The sequence below is a fragment of the Neophocaena asiaeorientalis genome, unplaced genomic scaffold (genome assembly GCF_003031525.2).
Source record: "Neophocaena asiaeorientalis asiaeorientalis breed wild unplaced genomic scaffold, Neophocaena_asiaeorientalis_V1.1 scaffold5, whole genome shotgun sequence".
Classification (NCBI taxonomy): Eukaryota; Metazoa; Chordata; class Mammalia; order Artiodactyla; family Phocoenidae; genus Neophocaena; species Neophocaena asiaeorientalis.
Genome location: NW_020174698.1, coordinates 7,311,734 through 7,332,631, shown reverse-complemented (window position 1 = coordinate 7,332,631; position 20,898 = coordinate 7,311,734). Strand labels below are relative to the sequence as shown.

At 36.1% G+C, this 20,898-nt stretch overlaps 1 protein-coding gene across 1 annotated transcript in view; it reads left to right on the top strand.

Moving 5' to 3' along the window:
* Positions 1-20,898, top strand: part of LAMA2 (laminin subunit alpha 2) — a 588,138-nt gene that overhangs the window by 238,017 nt on the left and 329,223 nt on the right. Inside the window, exon 8 of the mRNA XM_024759015.1 lies at positions 18,819-18,998. Within this exon, the coding sequence (XP_024614783.1) occupies positions 18,819-18,998 (180 nt within the window). The remainder of the gene's footprint in view (positions 1-18,818; positions 18,999-20,898) is intronic.

The following is a 20,898-nucleotide window of genomic DNA, read 5'->3' as shown; positions in this document are numbered from 1 at the left end:
TTTAAAGTAGTGCCAATAGGATTTCCTGACCAATTGGATATGCCAAGGAGGATTTGCTGATGGATTTTCCATTAGGTGTGAGAAAATGAGATGAGCAAAGGATGAGTCTACGGTTTTTGGCATGAGCGACTGGAAGGGCTGAGCTGCAGTTAAGCGAGTTAAGGAGGACCGTGGGTATAGCAAGTTTTGCTGAGGAGGAACAGGCATTCAGTTTTGAGTATGTTAAACTTGAAATGTCTATTAGACATTATGGCAAGGTTGAATAGACAGTATATATTCAATAGTATTCTAGAGTTCAGATGAGAAATACTGCCGAAATGTCTGAATTGGAAGATTTAAAGCTGTAAGACTGCACAAGATCACCCAGGAAGTACATGAAGACCAAGAAGAGAAACAGCTCTAGAACTGAGCCCTGAGGCATTTCCACCTTTAGAGGTCAGAGAGATGAGGTAGAATCAGCAAAATCAAAGAGCAAACAAACAGTTTTGGGACACAGAGTTTTCTCACAGGAATATTGCAAGCATTACATATTCTCTTTGTTGCAGGATGTAAAAATAATCTTTTGGGAAACGTGCACTCAGACCGTGGTGTGATTTATATAATAAACAATGGACTATTTGCTAATTCCATTTGATTACTATTAAAACTAAAATGTTATTTGTTATTAAAAAAACCGTATCAGGGGAAGGGGCTCCAGGCTCATAAAGGAGAACTTGATTAGGGTTTTCCAGGAAAGGTGTGGAAAAGCCCAAGCGTTGCTATACATTAAACAAAAGCAAACAAACTAGTGTATACTGTTTTATGTCCTTCAAACTCCACATTCCAAATTGTCATATCAGATCTTATATGCCATATATTCAAAGATGTCTCACAATGGTACATTCCTGAAATAAGATCTAAAGGATAAACTTTGAATTTAGAGACTTGCTTTGAAAAAAATTTATGATATAAATTAATTATTTTTCCATTCTGGCTTTTGGCTGCATTGGTAAAACTTTGAAAGACATTTATTTATTTAAATTTATTTTTGGCTGTGTTGGGTCTTCATTGCTGTGCACGGGCTTTCTCTAGTTGCGGCGAGCCGGGGCTATTCTTCGTTGAGGTGCGCAGGCTTCTCATTGCGGTGGCTTCTCTTGTGCGGCGCGGGCTCTAGGCGTGTGGGCTTCAGTAGTTGTGGCGCATGGGCTCATCATTTGTGGCTCGCGGGCTCTAGGGCTCAGGTTCACTAATTGTGGAGCACGGGCTTAGTTGCTCCGCTGCATGTGAGATCTTCCCAGACCAGGACTCGAACCTGTGTCCCCTGCAATGGCAGGCGGACTCTTAACCACTACGCCACCAGGGAAGCCCCAAGACATTTATTTTTAAGTACAATTTCATTTCTGTATCTTACAAGCCTTGCCAGTCAAAATTTACATATTGAGAAAAAAAAAAGCACCCGCCACGTCATTCATATTAATTCCCCTCCACCATAATGTGCCAGAATTCAAGAAATTTATTATTTTTTTTGTAAAACTAAGTTTGGTGATGCCAAACATCTGGGTGAAATGGAAAAATATTGTTAGTCATCAGTGTTTATTACTACCTTGATATTTGGTGTCATGGAAATGATAAATCATAATTAGCATTACAATTTGTCAAACATGTTCATTGAAATACAAACACAACTCATTCTACAAGCTGGAAGGACATTTTAGATGACCCATAATTGTTCGTTTTCTTCTCAGAGTTAGAGAGAAACACACTATTAACATAATCCATCCAATGATGTATAAAGATAAGGTATATTATTTTATGAAAGAATTTATACTAAAATGATAATGTGTTGAAATTAATTTAACCTGTTGTGTTTTAATGATATTAATGACTGAAAACAGCAGCAGGCAGAATTATAAATTACATTTAAGGTTCAAGCATAGTGTATATTTTTGTCAGGTTTTCTTCTTTTAACTCTAAGTTTTTTTTTTTTATAAGTGTCATTGACATAGTAAAATCCTTTTCATCATGAATGATTATTTGTCTTCAATGGGCTACAAGTATTTGATTTGACAAGTGAAAAACTTTCTCCAGTAAACTATCTTTGGTTGCCAGTTTCTTTCTTAAATGTTTAATATTTCCCAACAGCCTTCGTTGTTAAGTCTTTAGGAATGCCAGAGCTGTAAGAAGCCCTGTAATTCTGGGTGGTGGAGGAAAAATGTACATAGGCTTTACTAGCTGTACCTTTCTCTATTTCAAATTTTAATTTTTAAATTTCTATCCTGACCTTTAATTTTTGTGACTTATTTTTCTTTCCCCAGTAACCTTTGTTTTTGAAATAGTCTTCCTCCTACCACTTAAAGAAAAATTTCAGAAATAAAGAAAAACACAAGGACTATTAAAATGATTAAGGAGAAGGCACTATTGTTGTAAATAGAGCACTCCAAAATAGGTATTTTGAAAGAGCAGCATTCATTTGAATGTATGAACTCTGGAATACTTATTTTAAAATTATTCACTAGTTTGTTGACCTACATACATATGTATTTTTATTTGAAAAAGAAATGGTATTGCTGGTGGTATATGTGCACACTTCTGTAGACGTTGTATAAATTGGTAATGATATTTATAAGAGAATGTTTTCCTTTCTCTTTGTCAGTGCCATCATTTCTTAAATATACTACTGGTAGGAAAATAAGGATTTATAATTGTAAGAGATTCAGGTAAAAACAAGGTGGTAAATTAAAATTGAAAATTAGTTCAATTTTATTTAGAATATGACATAATTTTGAGACCCAGTAAAGGGACTTTAAAGAAGCTGGGGTATAGATGCAGCAGTTAAGAGGAAGGACTGTTTCTCCTAAAGTAAATTACTGGAGGATGGAAAGGTCATGAGATAAACCAGTGAAAGAGCTTAATTATGATAGAGAAGAAAGAGAAACAGAAAAGAAGGTGGATTATCAGGAGAGAAGGGAATGAATATTGATCAGATTTTCAGAAAAATCTACAAATAAACCCCAGTCCATACTAATGCAGTCATAGGCCCCATATTTCTTCAAAACCAGCTCTAGTGCATTGTGAATAAAGGTGGGCTTTGGAGCACGGCCGTTGTGGTCCCTGGGCCTGGGCAGTGGAGTGAGATGACTGGGATAAGAAAAGTCTGTATGTCGTCTTTCCACATAGGTAATCAGCCCAACTGGATGCCTATAAATAGGATTTCAGAGATTCTTACTTGTGTCTCTCAAAAGACTGCCATACCTAGGCAATTAATAAGGAATGACATCTCCTATTAATGAGTCTATGTCTTTAATAAGCACTTGATCAGACAGAAGATGGTAGGGATGCTGATAGTGTCAGGATACAGGAGGCCTAGAGAAAAGATACAGGGAAGTCTGTGATGAGAGAGAAGGTAATTTTGGAAATGGAGAGACTGGAAGCATTGCATTCTGGTCAGTGAATATTCACTGGACTTACAGTGTACTTTTATTTCAAGGAATGAAGTTCACAGCTGTTAGATCTACAGAAGCAACATATCAATAGATAATCATGACATATGCTTATTTTTAATATTTTATAGGTATTATTAGTATAAACTATCTCAAAAAAAATTAATGGTAGCTTTTTATTTTGAAAATCAACATAGTAAGAGGAAAAAAGAAATGAAACAGTCTGGTTGCCGTTTCTCATTGGAGAAACAAACAAACAAAAAAATTCTTAAGCCCAACAGTGACATTCATAACAATTTTCTTAATTTAACTCCTTTTCTTTTTTGTTAAGGAGGAACAGCTGTATTTTTATCATTAATAGAAAGGGGGACAGTCCCTAAACAGCCTATTATAAATTCTTCTAGGAAAGCATATTACAAATAATTGAAAACAAACCTGATTCTGTGAATTTGGCAGCAAATGTGTAACAGAAAGCAATTCAGCCCTGGCCTCTAGATGATTGATTAAATTTTTTATTCCCTTTACCTTTCATTCACGCCATGTTTGTCAGAGGAGAGAGAAAAGGGAGTGTTTCAAAACAAAATCCACTTTAAACAAATAACGGGATAATGATCAGTGACCTCGAATCAGCCGTTTATTCATTTTTCTCAAGTTTGAATGTTTCTGAATATTCACTATTCTGCATGGGTTCCTGCAGAAAATGAGACCCTGAATTTCAGCACCCCCCCACCCCCACCAGCTAACCACAACACGAGCTGTATTTGAGCTTCTTTGAGGGCATGGCCCTGCAGCTTCCTGTGGTCAGTTACTAGTGTGAGTCCAGCAAAGGAACAAGAACACTGTGTACTCGGTCAATCTACAGAAAACTTCATCTTCTGTTTGTGTGGGAGGAGAGGTCCCTTGGTGCATTCTGTTTCTTTGAAGGGACTAGAGATCTGTTGGTGCTGTACAGATGTCAGGGGTGCAAGGAGCCAACATCTTATAAACATAGTAAATAAATGATTATGGTCCAATTCTGTACAGAATAACGGTAAGAACCTGAACGTAGGCTACTGTTGACATGGATCATATTTGTTCTTGTTGTTCAATAAAGCATGTAAAATTAACACCTAACCTCTTAAATGAAAAACTTCCTTAAAACCTTGATATTTTCAAATGGTATCTAGTCATCTGTGCACATCACAATGCTGTGTTGCAAACCTGATGACTCCAACGAAATTTTAAGTATGACTGCACATTTATGGAGTCCCTTCCTGTGACAGATCCTTTTCCTTTTTGTCTTTCTCTTCTCACAAACTACTGCCCAGATGTTGGTAATTCTACAGCCTCCTCTTCCTGCAGTCCTTGTGTTGGCACATGGTCACCTACTCTGTCCTCAGGCCCAAAGGTTGCCATGTCAGGGGATGGGAATGTAAGCCATCCCCAAAACAATAGTCCCAGCATGGAGCTGGAGGGGGTTTGAGCTAGAAAGTCCTCTGATCATTCTTTCTCTTAATTCTTGTGTGAAATTGGATATAAGCAAGGAGGCAAAACGCAGGAAGAGGTCCTGCTCTTTCTTCTTGACACATAATCTCCTGTTGAAGTTCAACATTCTTAGTATTTCCAGATTCACCTCTCCATTGTGGGTGGGAACTTTATCACTACTACTTCCATTGTCCTGAGGCTGTCCAGGTTGCTGGTAGGTAAAGAGGACAGCATATTCTGCTTAGCAAAGAGACATACAACTGTTTGTGTTAGTTTTCTTACTCTTTCAAGAGTAACAACAATTAACACTTAATAGTTTTTCCTGTGTGCCAGGCATTTTCTATTCAGGTTGCATGAATTATCTTTTTTAATCTAGCAGCAGCATAATAAGTAGGGATTATTATTATTACTTACCTTTTTCAGAGGAAACTGAGGCACAGAGATATTAAGTCAATTGCCTAAATTCACACAAGTGGTAAGTGGCAGAGCCAGACTTTGATCCCAGGCAGTCTGCTTCAACATATATGGTCTTCAGCTGTCATTAGCTATCTGAACACACAACACACATCCACACATACTATCATACAAAGCACCAGAAACAGTATTAGCCCAAATTAGAAAAGCATATATGTATAAACATTTTTGTAGTCTTACATACAGACTCATCGGTACTCAGATTTACAAGCCCACTGAAATAAAAAGCCCTCAGTTATCTAAGTATAAAATTTTGTTCCACAAAAACACCAGCTTATTTTATTAATTGTTTTTACTCTGTGCAATGAAAAATCTTAGGACTAAAGAGGTAAAACCTGCAGTTTCTTCTTACAAAGCTAGGCTAGAGGCCATATTTAAAGTAATTGAACACATGTTTTCACTTGAAAGCATAGAAACTTGATCAACTGTGGATGGACAGTTTCACTCTAAAGATGAAATAAAATGAAGCAGGGCAAGAATAAAAACCATAAGAGGTGAGTGGAGAATAAGAAAAGATACGAAGAAGACACCAAAAAATTAATAATGTGAAAGCAAAACAAGAAGAAAGAGAAAGGTGGCAAAAGAAGGGAACATTCAAAGAATGAGCCTGTCCCTGTATTGATGCAAGAGGGCAGTCCGGGGACACAATCAGAGGGTGGGGGACGCGGCAGTCAGCTTGCACACACATAGGTCAGGGATATCGGAAATACGCCGAGCCTAGAGGGCATGCTCAATCTTGAGGACCTTGTGCTATGTTCAGACCCCTCTCTAAGTATGTATTAGTATGTCTCGATCATTTAAAATCTCTGACATGTCGTTTGAAGTTGAACCTTTCTGAATCTTAAATTAGTTGAGATTGCCAATGACCATCCCCAAACGCTATTCTATATAAATGAGAAAAATCAAATTAATGTGTTTTTACAGCTTTCATTTAAAGACTTGCAACACACACACACACACACACACACACATACACACACACACACACGACATACACGCCCTTCTCTCTGAGGAACTCTTGAGTCAGAGAATGAGAACGAGAGACTGCATTTCTTTTTCAAGTACACATCTAGGTTTTGTTCCAATTGAATGACACAGGATCTGGCACTGTATTTAGACCTCTTGCTCCAAGATTTTATTTTAATTTTAAACAAGTGTTCCCACACAGGGACTGAAAACAAAACAGGAAAATGTTGCTTAAGTTTTCCTTTGTGTTGTTATTAAATGTCTTTCAAGCGTACTGATTGTTCTATCCTACTAATGTAGGTCATTGTACCCTCAGTTGCTTTTTTTCTATTCGGAACTGTCTCTAACAGCTCTCCACAACAAGGAAGAACATGTTAGTTTCACAGATATTTATTTTGGGTATTAGCACATTATTTTCCCCTTCTCTCTATAACTTGAGGTTTTAGTACTTCCTACTAAGTAGAATTTGCCATAAAGTTTAAATTAATTTTTTTGCATACCAGCGCGTGGTTTTCACTTGCTAAAATGCTTAAGTACTAAACCTGTCATAACTAACTTCATTTATTGTGATGTTAGTAAGACCTTAGGGGTTGGTTCTTTTCAGAACGATTGGTGCTTTAGCCTTCAAGTTTTGGACAGGTTCTGGTTCTGATTTTGATTATTGTAGAGCTTTGCTTCCATTTACCAGGAGGTTCTCTACTGATATGGATCAATCCCAGGAGATGTTGATGAGGTCTGCGGCTATCCCTTGCCTTAGTGATCCTCTGTGCTTTAATATACTTCATTCTTGCCCCTTTGCAGGAGGCCTGAACACCATCTGACCTGGGGGTGGGTCCTGAGTGGTGACCTGGGACATGGTAAACAGTTTACCCAAGGAAGTCTAGAACAGATAAAACTAGTGGGATAAACCTGACACAGATTCATGAAGAAAAGCCAAGAGGTGGGGAAATTGAACAAGCTAGATAATTCCAGAGGAGCGAGAGCAGGATAATAGAGAGAAAATGAAGTTAAAATACTGGTGTCAGTCACAGGCAGGTTTGGAATGGAAGTAAGGCAAATAAATAATGGAGAGCGTGTATGGAGAAGATTGTCTCCCCAGTGGTGAGCTTAATGTTGCTAGAAGTCTTCAAATAGAGCCTAGATGACCAGCTATTATTCATTCAACAAATGCTTACTAAACCCCTATTCTCTGAGGTAGTGAAATGGTGAGCTGAGGAACTCAGCCAAAGAAGTCAGACTAGAATCAGAACACATCTTGGCTATATGAACTTAGCCATCCTTGTTAAAATTTCAATGTCTATTTTCTCTTCTTAAAAAAGGAGATAATAATTGTACCAATTTCATGAGGTTGTTGTAAGCATTAAGTGAGTTAATACTATTTGAGTTAGTACACACAGATAATATGCAAGACTCTCTGGTATCCAGTAAGTACAGAATCATAATCACTATTGTTTTTATGAGTAAGCTCCTGTATACTGCAGAGAAATTTCTGAAATAGCTATGAGGTTGGAATAGGTAACTAATGATTTATTCTCTTAATCTATCTTTGGTTGAGACATACCCAGAACGAAATTTGGAGCAATGCAAATGTTGGAGGAGAGTTGAAAGAATTTTTCTTCTGGTGATTTTTCCCTCATGGTCTGCTCTGAAGCGACTCCTCTTAGATTCTTTTCTTGCTGTGAATTTCAGATGATATCTATATCCCTATATAGTCTCAGCTGGACAGCATAAAGATTTAGTAATGACACCTGCATTTGATAAAATTTAAATGAGACGCTCCCAAAAGAGATTGAGAAAAACTATTTTGACAACTCTTCTTTTATCCATGCAAATATTGTATACTTTAATGGGAGGAAGAAAAACACAAATGATAAATGAAAAATTCACAACTTGGAGTACTTTTAAAAATTATTATTTGAAAATAATTATAAATTTTTAGAGAGATGTAAAATGAGGTCATGTGTCAAGGTCCTTTTTGAGGGAAAAAAGATATTTACATTTAATAATTATTTCCTTTTTTTGAAACTTTCAGGAACTTAATTGTCATTGTGTCTTTCATACATCATGACCAGTGGACTCTTCTATTCAATTATGATGGATTGATTACATGTCACTCATCTGGACATGTTTCAGATGAAACTAATCTAAGATCAAAGGGCTTAGAATTAAATGCTTTGCTGGATTGCTTTGACTTGTACAAAGCAAGAACACCACCAGAAGCTTTTTGAAAGAAGGACCATACCAATTTTGAAACTTTGAGAAAATTGGAACTCCTAAAGCAGCTAAGACTTTACTTCTATTTTTAATCTTTCCAAACCACTTAGCCTTTCTGTATGTTAATTCCATAGGATTTAAAAAGCACTGCCACATGAAATCTGGTATTCATACAAAAAATTAAATAACTCTCTGATACAGAGAGTTAGAGACAGAGAGGGAGAGAGAGATTCTCTTCTTTGACCAAGAGAGAAGCTACACAACCTTTGGAGCACAATATTTTAACTAGTTTCACTAAGAGAGGAGAAAAAGATGACAGATACTCATTGAAGAAAACGGATTTTCTTATTCTACTGTAGTTTATTAATGACCATTGCTTTGGCAGTGATGAATCTGTGTAGATATTCCATGGAAGGAAAAGTTTTCATCCAGGAATAACAAATTCAAGAATTGTAATTCTCAAGAACAGGAGGAAAGCAATCTAAGTTTCAGGGGCAATTGGAGCCAAGTAAGTGTCAGAAAGGAGATATATTATGGGAGTCTGCAATACCTGTTAAGACTAAGCTCAGGGTACAAGTGTCAGTGATACAGTCATATTTATTAAGTAGTTCATTAAGCTGACATTTCCTTATATTCTTGGAATAGATTAGTTAAGGAAGTTAATGTCATTCACAGTCTTTGACATTTTATATGTTAAAATATTACTTTTCCAGCAGCACGGTAGTCATCAACCATGGAAGTACAGTAGTTGTTTTGGTTGGGCTTATAAACTTCTGATGATAGTGTGATGTTTATTAAGGACCTTCCAAGATAATTCAGTACACTACACTCTGCATGAAAAGAAAATCTTTCCAGTTCTGTTAAGTAGGAATACTGAGGCACCTAAGGATATACAAGTATATTGCATTATTTTTTATATTCAAAAATGGCTCTATTAGTGACTTAAATAATTTTTGGATGATTTATCCAAATGTTGGGGCTACAGGAATCTGCCTGTGTAATGGTTTTTAGGTACTTGAATTATTACATCTCTAGTGAGATTTATTGAATTATGTCAAATAAAATTTATGCTAAAATTCTTGATGTACATCCAATAAATGCAATTAAAAATATAGGTGAAATATATACAAAGTCAAAATTTAAATGACATTCACAATTCAGAAATTTTGAATGTTTGAAGAAAGAGTTAATTCATTGGAAATTCTATCACAGTCTATAATATTTGGGCACTGTTAATGATTTACTAATTCAACAAATAATTATTGAATCTACTATATGCTACTCACTATATTAATCACTAAGACTATACTGTAAATAAGACAAAGTTCCTCCTCTCATTGAGCTTACAGTCCAGTAGCAGATACAAGCAAGTAAATAGGCAGTGATCACAGTGGAGCTCAGAGAATTCATAGGAAGAGCTCCTAGACAGGACATGGAAGTGTTCATGGAAGGAAGGAATTGACATCTTAGCTGAGACCTGAAAGTTATAAAGTATGTCTGTGCTAATGGGAGCAGTAGGGAGACATAAAACATGTTTGACCAAAGGCCCAAAGATGAGATAGATCATGACACAGAAGGGAAAGTGAAAATGATTCAGTGACCTGGAATGTAGTAAGCATCCAATAAATATTTTTGAATGAATGAGAGACTGAATGACTAAATGAATGAATGAGAAATATTGAAGCATGAAGAGGTGGTCTAGAGATAAAGCTTTGTAAGCATGTGTTTTAAGCCCTCAGAGTATTTCATTTTCTGGATGTACAAATGAACAGTTTTTTTTGTTTTTTTTTTTTTTTTTTTGTTTTTGGGGCTTCCCTCTGTTTGTGACCTGGAATGTAGTAAGCATCCAATAAATATTTTTGAATGAATGAGAGACTGAATGACTAAATGAATGAATGAGAAATATTGAAGCATGAAGAGGTGGTCTAGAGATAAAGCTTTGTAAGCATGTGTTTTAAGCCCTCAGAGTATTTCATTTTCTGGATGTACAAATGAACAGTTTTTTTTGTTTTTTTTTTTTTTTTGCGGTATGCGGGCCTCTCACTGCTGTGGCCTCACCCGTTGCGGAGCACAGGCTCCAGATGTGCAGGCTCAGTGGCCATGGCTCACGGGCCCAGGCGCTCTGCGGCATGTGGGATCTTCCCGGACCGGGGCACGAACCCATGTCCCCTGCATCAGCAGGCGGACTCTCAACCACTGCGCCACCAGGGAAGCCCCAAATGAACAGTATTTGAATTAATAAAAATAATCATAAAACAACAGTCATTAGTTGGAGGAAATAACCAAATGTGAGGAAAAGGAAAAGAGGACTTCAATAAACTGTGCCTGATATAACTGGAAATAATGGACTAGAAAAAGATTCATTTTATAATACCCCATTTTCTCATTAAGAACCTAAAGTTTCCTGATAGGGAAATCTCTAGTCTGAAATGTTTAAATATTTTATTAACTTGTATTATAAATGACATATTGGGTAAGTTTTATTATTTATCTAGTGTATTTTTATTAGCCATGAATTAATTTTCATATATTCATGTATTTTCATATTTTTAAGACTTTAAAAATATTGCATTGATTTGGAAAGGTTTTAAAAGCTGCAGTGAAACTTTGCTGATAAGGTAAGAAAGGTTATTTTTCAATAATTATTCAGCTACATATAATAAAACTAATGACAATCCATAAAGATAATACATTTAGTAAAAACTTTTCTTGTAGAAGCAAGGTACTCTGTAATTGTTAATTAACTTTATCGATAGTTATTGCATGCCCATGGTGTTTAAGGAATATACTCTATAATTTAAATATACTCTATTGTGTTTTCATGGACTCTTGTGTGACTAATAGCACATCCAGTTTATTGGTTGGATTATGAAATAGTCAGAATATGATTGAAGGAACTAACCAATGGGTAAGGTCCACTTTGCTCTGGTTGAAATTAAGTTGAATAGTTCTTAAGTTGAAACACAATATCTTATGACATTTCTATGTCCTTATCAGCTGAAAATTGCCTGTCAAAATGAAACTTAAAGTTAACTAATGTTTAACTAATATTAACAAATGTAGGAGACCTAGATATAAGGCAATTGTGGATCAAAGCTGTTAATGCCTGTTCTGTAATTCAACTTAACCCAAAATGCTTGGGTAGAAAGTGATATGAAGGATTACTGACTTGAATTTCATTCTGTGGAAATACCATACTCAAAGATTTACTCATATAATAACAGAAAAATCTGATTAATTATTCTATGAAATTGCTTTACAGGTAGGAAGCTAGTTGAATATGCTAAATATTTAGAATTTATATGTTTCTTTATTCAGAAGTTTTTACTTAGCACTCAGTTATTTTTAGCTATTATCCTGTTTTCTGGGGATTATGTCAGTTAACAAAAAAGATAAAAAATCCGTGAACCCTTGGGACTTATGTTCTAGAGAGTGGAGAGGAATAGTCAACAAAGCAAATAAATCATATTCACGGTATGTTAGAAGAAAAGTACTGTGGAGAAAACTGAAGCAAATAGAGGAAATTGTGAGTGCCAGGATGAAGTTCGCACTGTAATTAGATAGTCATGGAAAGACTCACTGAGGAGGCCTCATCTAAGCAAGGTTTGAAAGAAATGAGAAAGTAAGCATTGTAATATCTGGGAGAATAACATTCCAGGCAAGGGATTCCAAGTTTAAAAGCCCTGAGGTAAGATCCTATCTCACATGCCCAAACAAAGATGGCAGCCTGGCTGGAGCAGCGTGGATGAGGGAGAAAGTAGGAAAAGAGCTCCAAAAAGTCATTACTTTCTCCTTTGGCAGTATTAAGGGGTAGGAGTGGGGCGGTGACATTGCAGATAGTATAGGATCTCATAATTCATTGTAAAAATTTTGGCTTTTATTGGTAGTGCAATAGAGAAGCATTGGGAGGTCTTAAGGAAAAGCATGACATGACCAGAGTTATATTTTTCAAGGAATATTTAGAGAGCTCCCTGAGACATGTTGTCCTTGATAAAATTTGCAAGCCAGTTTTTGAGGCACCAAATTACGAGGAGGGAATAAAAGCTTTTACTCACCTTCAGGAAATAATGACTTTTGTATAGTTTTCTAATGGTGAATGTGATTATGGTATGGGGTTTGAGATGGGAATGGACCTCTTCTGCTATGGTTTACACTATTTTCATAAGGTTGATGGCCAGCTTTTACCTCTTGCATGTAACCTATTGAAGAGGAGTCTCTTGGCAGAAATTATTGAAGATCATCTGGCGAACAGAAGTAAAGAAAACACCGACCAACTTGCAGCATGAGTGAGAGTTGGCTTTCTTTGGTCCATAATATTTTAAATTATTAATATTAAAGTTATGATTTTTGTTAATAAGGAATACAGAGAATAAATTGATGGAAACATTTACTAAAAACTTAAAAAACAAAAACAAAAAAACAGCTGCTATGTTGCAGGTAGACCCTAAGGAGGTGAGAGTTGTAGCAGGAAGACCTGTTCAGATCCTTATTGCAGTGCACAGGTGCAAGATGATGAAAGCTCTTGGACCAAGATGGTTTTAGTAGAGGTGGTGAGAAGTGTTTGGATGCTGGATATATTTTGAAGGTAAAGCCAACAAGATTTGCAGAAAAGTTGGATGTAGGAAGAAGGAAAACAAGAGCAGGCAAGCATGACTCCAAGTTGTTGGTCCTGGGTAATAGAAAGGATAAAATTATTTAATGAGATTGGGAACACTGGGGGTGAAGAAAGGGAACTCAGTTTGAGATATAAGTTTGAGGTACCTATTAGACAGTCGTATAAATAGATCAAGAAGGCAGTTGGATGCTGTATCTGGACCTTAGGAGAGATCAAGCCTGGAGATATGTGTGGGAGGCATCAGTATAGATGGTATTTAAATCTGTGAGCTTTGGTGGGATCGCTAAGTGAGCGTGGATAGAACAGAAGACAAGGCCAAGGACTGGGCACCATGGTACTCCAATATTAGAAAGTTAGGGAGGAGAGAAGGTAGTAAGTAGAGAGGGAGACTGGGAATGTGTAGCTGGAGGCAAACAAAGACAGTGTGGTATCCTGGAAATCAATGGAGTAATCAATTGTTTCAAATGCTGTTAATAGATCAAGTATAGTGGAGACTGAAAATTGATCATTTAGAGGCTCCTGTTGACCACCCAGAGCCAGAGTCAGAGCCTTTGTTTGTGCTGTGCTAGAAACACAGTGGCAAATTGTTGCACTGTCACCTTTTCCTAAGCTTCATACAGATCACCCCCTTTCTCCAAACGTATGCTTTCTTTTTTTTTCCCCATGCTGGGTAAAATACAAGTGACTAGGTTCATTTTTCAAAGTTATCGTTGTGATCTTATTCTCCCTCTCTGAATTAATATCACATTAATCATGATTAGATTTAAGAGGTTCCACAAGTCTCAACCACTCATTTACATACATGTTCTTTGACCACACCTATAGATAGCTGATCTCATCCTATACATATGAAAATTATTGTTCTATCCTCTGGTGTCACCTTACTTTCAAATTGTTACACCAATTTCATTGACACACTTAGAGATTGATAAAGGGGATTTTAAAATGTTCGTCAAGTTGTCAACTCCATCCACTTCCACTACTCATTTCAAAGTTTCTTAACCTTATTAATGATCCTTAAGTAGCCTTCATTCTCCCATCCATCCACTCAGTAAACTTCTATCACTGGGGAGGCTGTTAGGAATATAGCTTTTCCAGTAATCTAAAGCAGAGGTAGTAATATAAATAGAAAAACATAATAATAAGGGGCCATTATCCATACTAGAATTTTGATTCTTTGCTGCATAAAACGTCTTTAAATTATATTCTAATTATCGAAGTAAAAATGCCATAGAGGCCCTCAAATCTTATCCATCTGCAAGGGAAACATGATTTATATAGTACCCTTACACTAATAAAAGTAATTTATTTGGATGGGTAGAGTGTAATATTGATTTAGTCGTTTCGTCGTAAAAAGAGATGATCTCTCATGAGTTTTTTTTTTTTCCTCTTTATTTATCTGTGAAAGTTAATTTCAAAGAAGAGTGTAATTTTAAAATCTAAAAAACCGGTGGTTAATCAGGCTGATATTTTCAGCTGGAATAAATTCCTTTGACAGCATGAACATGTATCCACTAACATGTCTGTAATGGAAGTCATTTCAGAAGACACTAGACTGCCACAGACTTCCCACAGCCTCTCAGCAAGACAGTGGTGGTCTTGAGGAATGATACTCTTCAACTTTTTGAAGATAGACACCCTCCAGTTGTTACCCCACAGGAAATCAGGAAGTATGCTAAACTATCCGGTGGAGTTGGAATTACACAGCGAGGTTCCAGTGGAAATATCTTATCCAATATTATGATTTATTTTGAAGGAGAGTTTTTTTAAAAAGGAAAAAAAAATGATGGAAATAAGCTGCACAAAACATGGCCAAACAGCTGTCTGGTTTTCTGTCTCAGAAACAGCTTGGGACTAACTATACTCACAAGATCTCTTGGCGGAGTAGCTTGATGAAAATACAAAAGCTGTGAGGAGAAGTATTCTTTTGCTGAAGCCTTTCTTTAGCTATCATATGGTTTATTAACGTAAATGAGAACATGTTCACCATTTTTTAAAGCTCCTGTATGTTTAAATGAGGCACTTACTGATTCCATGTAGAGCACAAATACAGTTCACCATAGCATTAATGCCAAATAAACCTTAATAATTTTTGGAAAACTTAATTCTAGACATGGTCTGATTTTTCTCCCTTCAAATAGCATTTTTAGGAGCAGTCAAGTAAGAGCTTGATAAGACAGAAAATCAGCATGACTTCAAGGGCACTGGTGAATTTTTGGATGCCAAAATTAATCTGTAAGGGGAATTCATTTTAATTGCTTCATACATCTATTTATTCATTCTTTACCGTTAATGGATACCTTCTTAAGTAATAGAGACAACTTGATTTTAAACACATTTCTGGCTCACCTGTTAGATGCCAGAACTGTGGAATATATAAGATCTGTCTTACTCTTAAAATTTTCTACATCAGATGGGGAGGATATTCAGTATCTGGAGATTTATTATTTTAGAAGACCTTGTATTTTATCATCCTCAAAAGTTGATTTAAGTGAATTTATTCTTTACTAAGTATCTAAGGTAGGTTCAATTAGCTGGGACATTCCATATTTTTATCATGAAGCATTTTGAGTCTATTCTTTGTGGCATCAGAATTAGTTTCTCATCTCAGAGTTTGCTGTATTTATTCCTCTAGTGACTCAGTAGTTTATTGGCAGTCAGTTTGTAAAATTCTCTCAGGGATTATCTAAATGCAGAATGTTAGGAATGGAGACACATATTGCCTCTCCTGTCAAAAAATGTAATTAACACAAATGATATATTGTCTTGCAAAAGTGGATGAAAATTCCAGTGGGTGACCTCAAGTCACAGTTCCCAGTGCACTTACAGACTGTTGTGTTCCTTAATAGCTCCCAGCCCAGCACAGGACTCCTTTCTTCTTTTTCTTATTTTATTTTTAACATCTTTATTGGAAGATAATTGCTTTACAATGGTGTGTTAGTTTCTGCTTTATAACAAAGTGAATCAACTATACATATACATACATCCCCATATCCCCTCCCACCCTTCCTATCCCACCCCTCGAGGTGGTCACAAAGCACCGAGCTGATCTCCCTGTGCTATGTGGCTGCTTCCCACTAGCTATCTGTTTTACATTTGGTTGTGTATATATGTCCATGCCACGCTCTCACTTCGACCCAGCTTACCCTTCCCCCTCCCCGTGTCCTCAAGTCCATTCTTTACATCTGCATCTTTATTCCTGTCCTACCCCTAGGATTTTCAGAACCTTTTTTTTTTTCAGATTCCATATATATGTGTTCCATACTGTATTTGTTTTTCTCTTTCTGACTTACTTCACTCTGTATGACAGACTCTAGGTCCATCCACCTCACTACAAATAACTCAATTTTGTTTCTTTTTATGGCTGAGTAATATTCCATCCAAAGATGTGCCACATCTTTATCCATTTATCTGTCGATGGACACTTAGGTTGCTTCCATCTCCTGGCTATTGTCAATAGAGCTGCAATGAACATTGTAGTACATGGCTCTTTTTGAATTATGGTTTTCTCAGGATATATGCCCAGTAGTGGGATTGCTGGGTCACATGGTAGTTCTATTTTTAGTTTTTTAAAGAACCTCCACACTGTTCTCCATAATGGCTGTATCAATTTACATTCGCACCAACAGTGCAAGAGGGTTCCCTTTTCTCCACACCCTCTCCAGCATTTATTGTTTGTAGAATTTTTGATGATGGCCATTCCGACTGGTATGAGGTGATACCTCACTGTGGTTTTGATTTGCATTTCTCTAATGATTAGTGATGTTGAGCATCCTTTCATGTGTTTGTTGGCAATCTGTATATCTTCTTTGGAGAAATGTCTATTTAGGTCTTCCACCCATTTTTTAATATTGAGCTGAATAAGCTGTTTGTATATTTTGGAGATTCATCCTTTGTCCGTTGATTCGTTTGCAAATATTTTCTCCCATTCTGAGGGTTGCCTTTTCATCTTGTTTATGGTTTCCTTTGCTTTTTAGCCTCCTGTGTGTGCGTACACATGCTGTGTGTGTGTGTGTGTTCAGTCCAAAACTTACCACTCAATTTCAGTTTCTTTAACGATTTTAATCTCATTTGATTTATTGCATAGGTAATAATGCATTTACAAAGTACAAAAAAGTGAAAGTAGTTCTTCCTGTCATTATATTGAGAGTTTCCTTATTCTTTTGTAAGGTACATATAATTCACTGTATAGATGTATAATTTATTTAACCAGTCTCACATTGACGGATATTAGATTGTTTCCAGTCTTCTGCTATTACCAAAAAATGTGGTGGGAATTCAATATAGTTGTACATTTCATTAATTACATGTTGATTAGTGAGATATATATATATATATATATATATATATATCTGTAGGGTGATTCCCCAGAAGTGGAATTTCTAAGTAAAATATTCTGTGCATTTGTAATTTTGACAGTTATTGCTAAATTCACCTTCATAAGGGCCTGTGCCATTTTACACTCACACCTGTAAGTATGTGAGGATTGCTGTACCTCTTTAGTCTTGCCATCCGGGAGTATTATCAATATTTTAGAATTCTGACAACCTGAAAAACTGGAAAAGGTTTTTAGAGTGGTTTTAATTAACGGTTCTGTTATGAGTGAGGTTCACTATCTTATCAAAAGTTTAATAGCCATTTATATTTCCCTTTCTTTGAATAGTCCTCTTACATCTTCTGTCTGTTTTTGTGTTGTTGGTATTTTTCCTTGTTGATTTTTAGGGTTTCTTTAGGCATTAGAAAAATAATTCCTTTATCTGTGATAGAAGTACTTCTTATTTTATCAAATGGTTTATTCCCCATTAGAATTCTCTGCTCTCATGAAATCCCTGTTAGAACATGTGGGCCCCATGCCTCCAAATTACCTTTGGAGGGTAATTCCTTGACCTTTTCTCCACTTTTTACATGGAAAATGGCATGGTTAGATTTGATTTCTTCTGGTGTCAATTGTGCTAAATTATTTTCCTGAAAAAATTACCATCCTGTCCAGGTTTTAATATATTTTCATAGAGTATATTTTTCATAGAATATATTATATCCTTGGTAAATTTTTTGCCTTCTTGATCTATCAATTACTAAAAAACAAACAACAACAACAACAAAAACCAGCTTACTGAAATTTCTCACTGTGCTTGGAGATTTGTGTAGTTTTTCTTGTAATGTGTCCATTTTTGCTCTCCATATTTTAAGGCTATATAATTGGATACTTTCAAGTTCAGAATTAAAAAAATTAAGCTCCTGATGGTTTCTTGCTTTTGTCTGATATTTTGTAACTTTATTATACCAAGTTTTCTGGTTTCCCACTATATACTACAGTCTTAAATAATGTTAGCGCCCAATAATTCTCAGAAAAAGAATGACTGACAAGAATTTATAGAAATCCTAGGAAAGTCAAGTAGATGCACTGCCTTGGAACAGAGAAATATGGGTAATTGCAGTATATACAACACACCTGAAATATAAGCAAATAAATTGCATGTATATGTACTAAAGCATTCATAAAATTTCTCAATTACTTCACTGCATTCCAGTAAGGAGATATGAACCTGTATCTGCCTGACTAACTGGGAGAAAGGGAGCTTAACTTTATTTTTCTAAGAAAAATTAAAACCAGATATTTAACTTTTGGTAACTTTAATTGTCAAATGATTTCCCACCTTGCGTAGATTCACATCTCTTTGATCAATGGGAGACCAAGTGCTGATGATCTGTCTCCTGAACTGCTAGAATTTACCTCCGCCCGCTATATTCGCCTGAGATTTCAGAGGATCCGCACCTTGAATGCCGATTTGATGATGTTTGCTCACAAAGACCCAAGAGAAATTGACCCCATTGTCACACGAAGAGTAAGTTACAATGAATCATACTGGAACTTGTGAATGATATTGCACCCATCGTTTTAATTGTCTGTTAAATAGTTTTAAAAGATATCTTTCAGTGAAGGAGTGAAAGACTTTGAAATTCCACAGACCTTCCTTTGTTTAAATCTAAGCTCTGCCACTTATTAGATGTGTAACATTTATCAAACTTTTTAACGTTTCTAAACTTTAATTTCCTCTTTGGTACAATGGAGATCGTAATGCCTAGATCACTATCTTAATTTTGAGGCCTAAGTTAGTTTTTCGACACTTTGGGTAATCCATACTACTATTATAATTGGCTTTGGGGGTGGTGGTTACTACAGGAAGAGAATGGGCTTTGAAACATTTTTGGTTGCAACGCACACTAAGAAATACATTTTATATCATGACTCAGTACACACACACACACACAAACACACACACACACACATCACATGACATCTTGATGACCTTTAATGTGCATAGATCAGCTGGTGATGTGGAAATGCAGATTCAGATTCAGTAGGTCTAGGGCAGAACTGAGAAACTGCAATTCTAATAAATTCCCAGGTGATACGGATGTCACTGTTCTGTGGACCATTTTGTCTAATTAAATAATTTAGTTTTATGCTTCATTAATGAATCACAAGGCACTGCTAGTTCAAAAGAGCGCTGCTATAGGAAAAAAGTGATTATATATACCATTTTATTTTCCTTTATGAATTGAATATCAGGAAAAAATGGTTATAGCATCCTTTCAACAGATCATTGAAAGTAGGAGCTACCAAGTGTTGTTTTACTATCTTAATTTTGAGGCCTAAGTTAGTTTTTCGACGCTTTGGGTAATCCATACTACTATTATAATTGGCTTTGGGGGTGGTGGTTACTACAGGAAGAGAATGGGCTTTGAAACATTTTTGGTTGCAACGCACACTAAGAAATACATTTTATATCATGACTCAGTACACACACACACACACAAACACACACACACACACATCACATGACATCTTGATGACCTTTAATGTGCATAGATCAGCTGGTGATGTGGAAATGCAGATTCAGATTCAGTAGGTCTAGGGCAGAACTGAGAAACTGCAATTCTAATAAATTCCCAGGTGATACGGATGTCACTGTTCTGTGGACCATTTTGTCTAATTAAATAATTTAGTTTTATGCTTCATTAATGAATCACAAGGCACTGCTAGTTCAAAAGAGCGCTGCTATAGGAAAAAAGTGATTATATATACCATTTTATTTTCCTTTATGAATTGAATATCAGGAAAAAATGGTTATAGCATCCTTTCAACAGATCATTGAAAGTGTTGTTTTCCAGTGTTAAACAGGAATTTGAGAGATTATGACATAGACGATCAGCCCAAGTTACTATGAGTGATAACTGTTCTTTCTCCTATCCACGCCTCACCGTATTCACTGGTTTACTCATCTCCTTTATATGCTGCTACACAGCCAAGACACTATTACCAAGAGAGTCAGTTCAGCAGTAAATCCATAGAACAAATATATGCTAACAGCGGAGGAGAAAAGAGGATTGTAGGGAGAAACTGAGATTGTGAGAAAAAGCATTGTTCTAGAATGACCCTACTAAGGTTAGACGGTTGCCACAAATTGCCAAATTGCTGAACCGGCCAGCTGAATACTGAAGGGTGGTACTTTTCACAATTCCTGAGTACCCCTCGCATATTTTCTCTTCTCATTACTTAACTTACTCACACCTAACCTCTCCATCATTGCAAAATAACTTTTAAAGTTTTATTGTCCCCATGCAACACGTGTTGGATGTTTTAGTGCCCTGTATTTCCAAACCTGAAATAATTTTACCTTGTCTTATATTTCAGTATATTGTAAATTGTTTTATGCAAAAGTAATCATGATTTTTCACCAA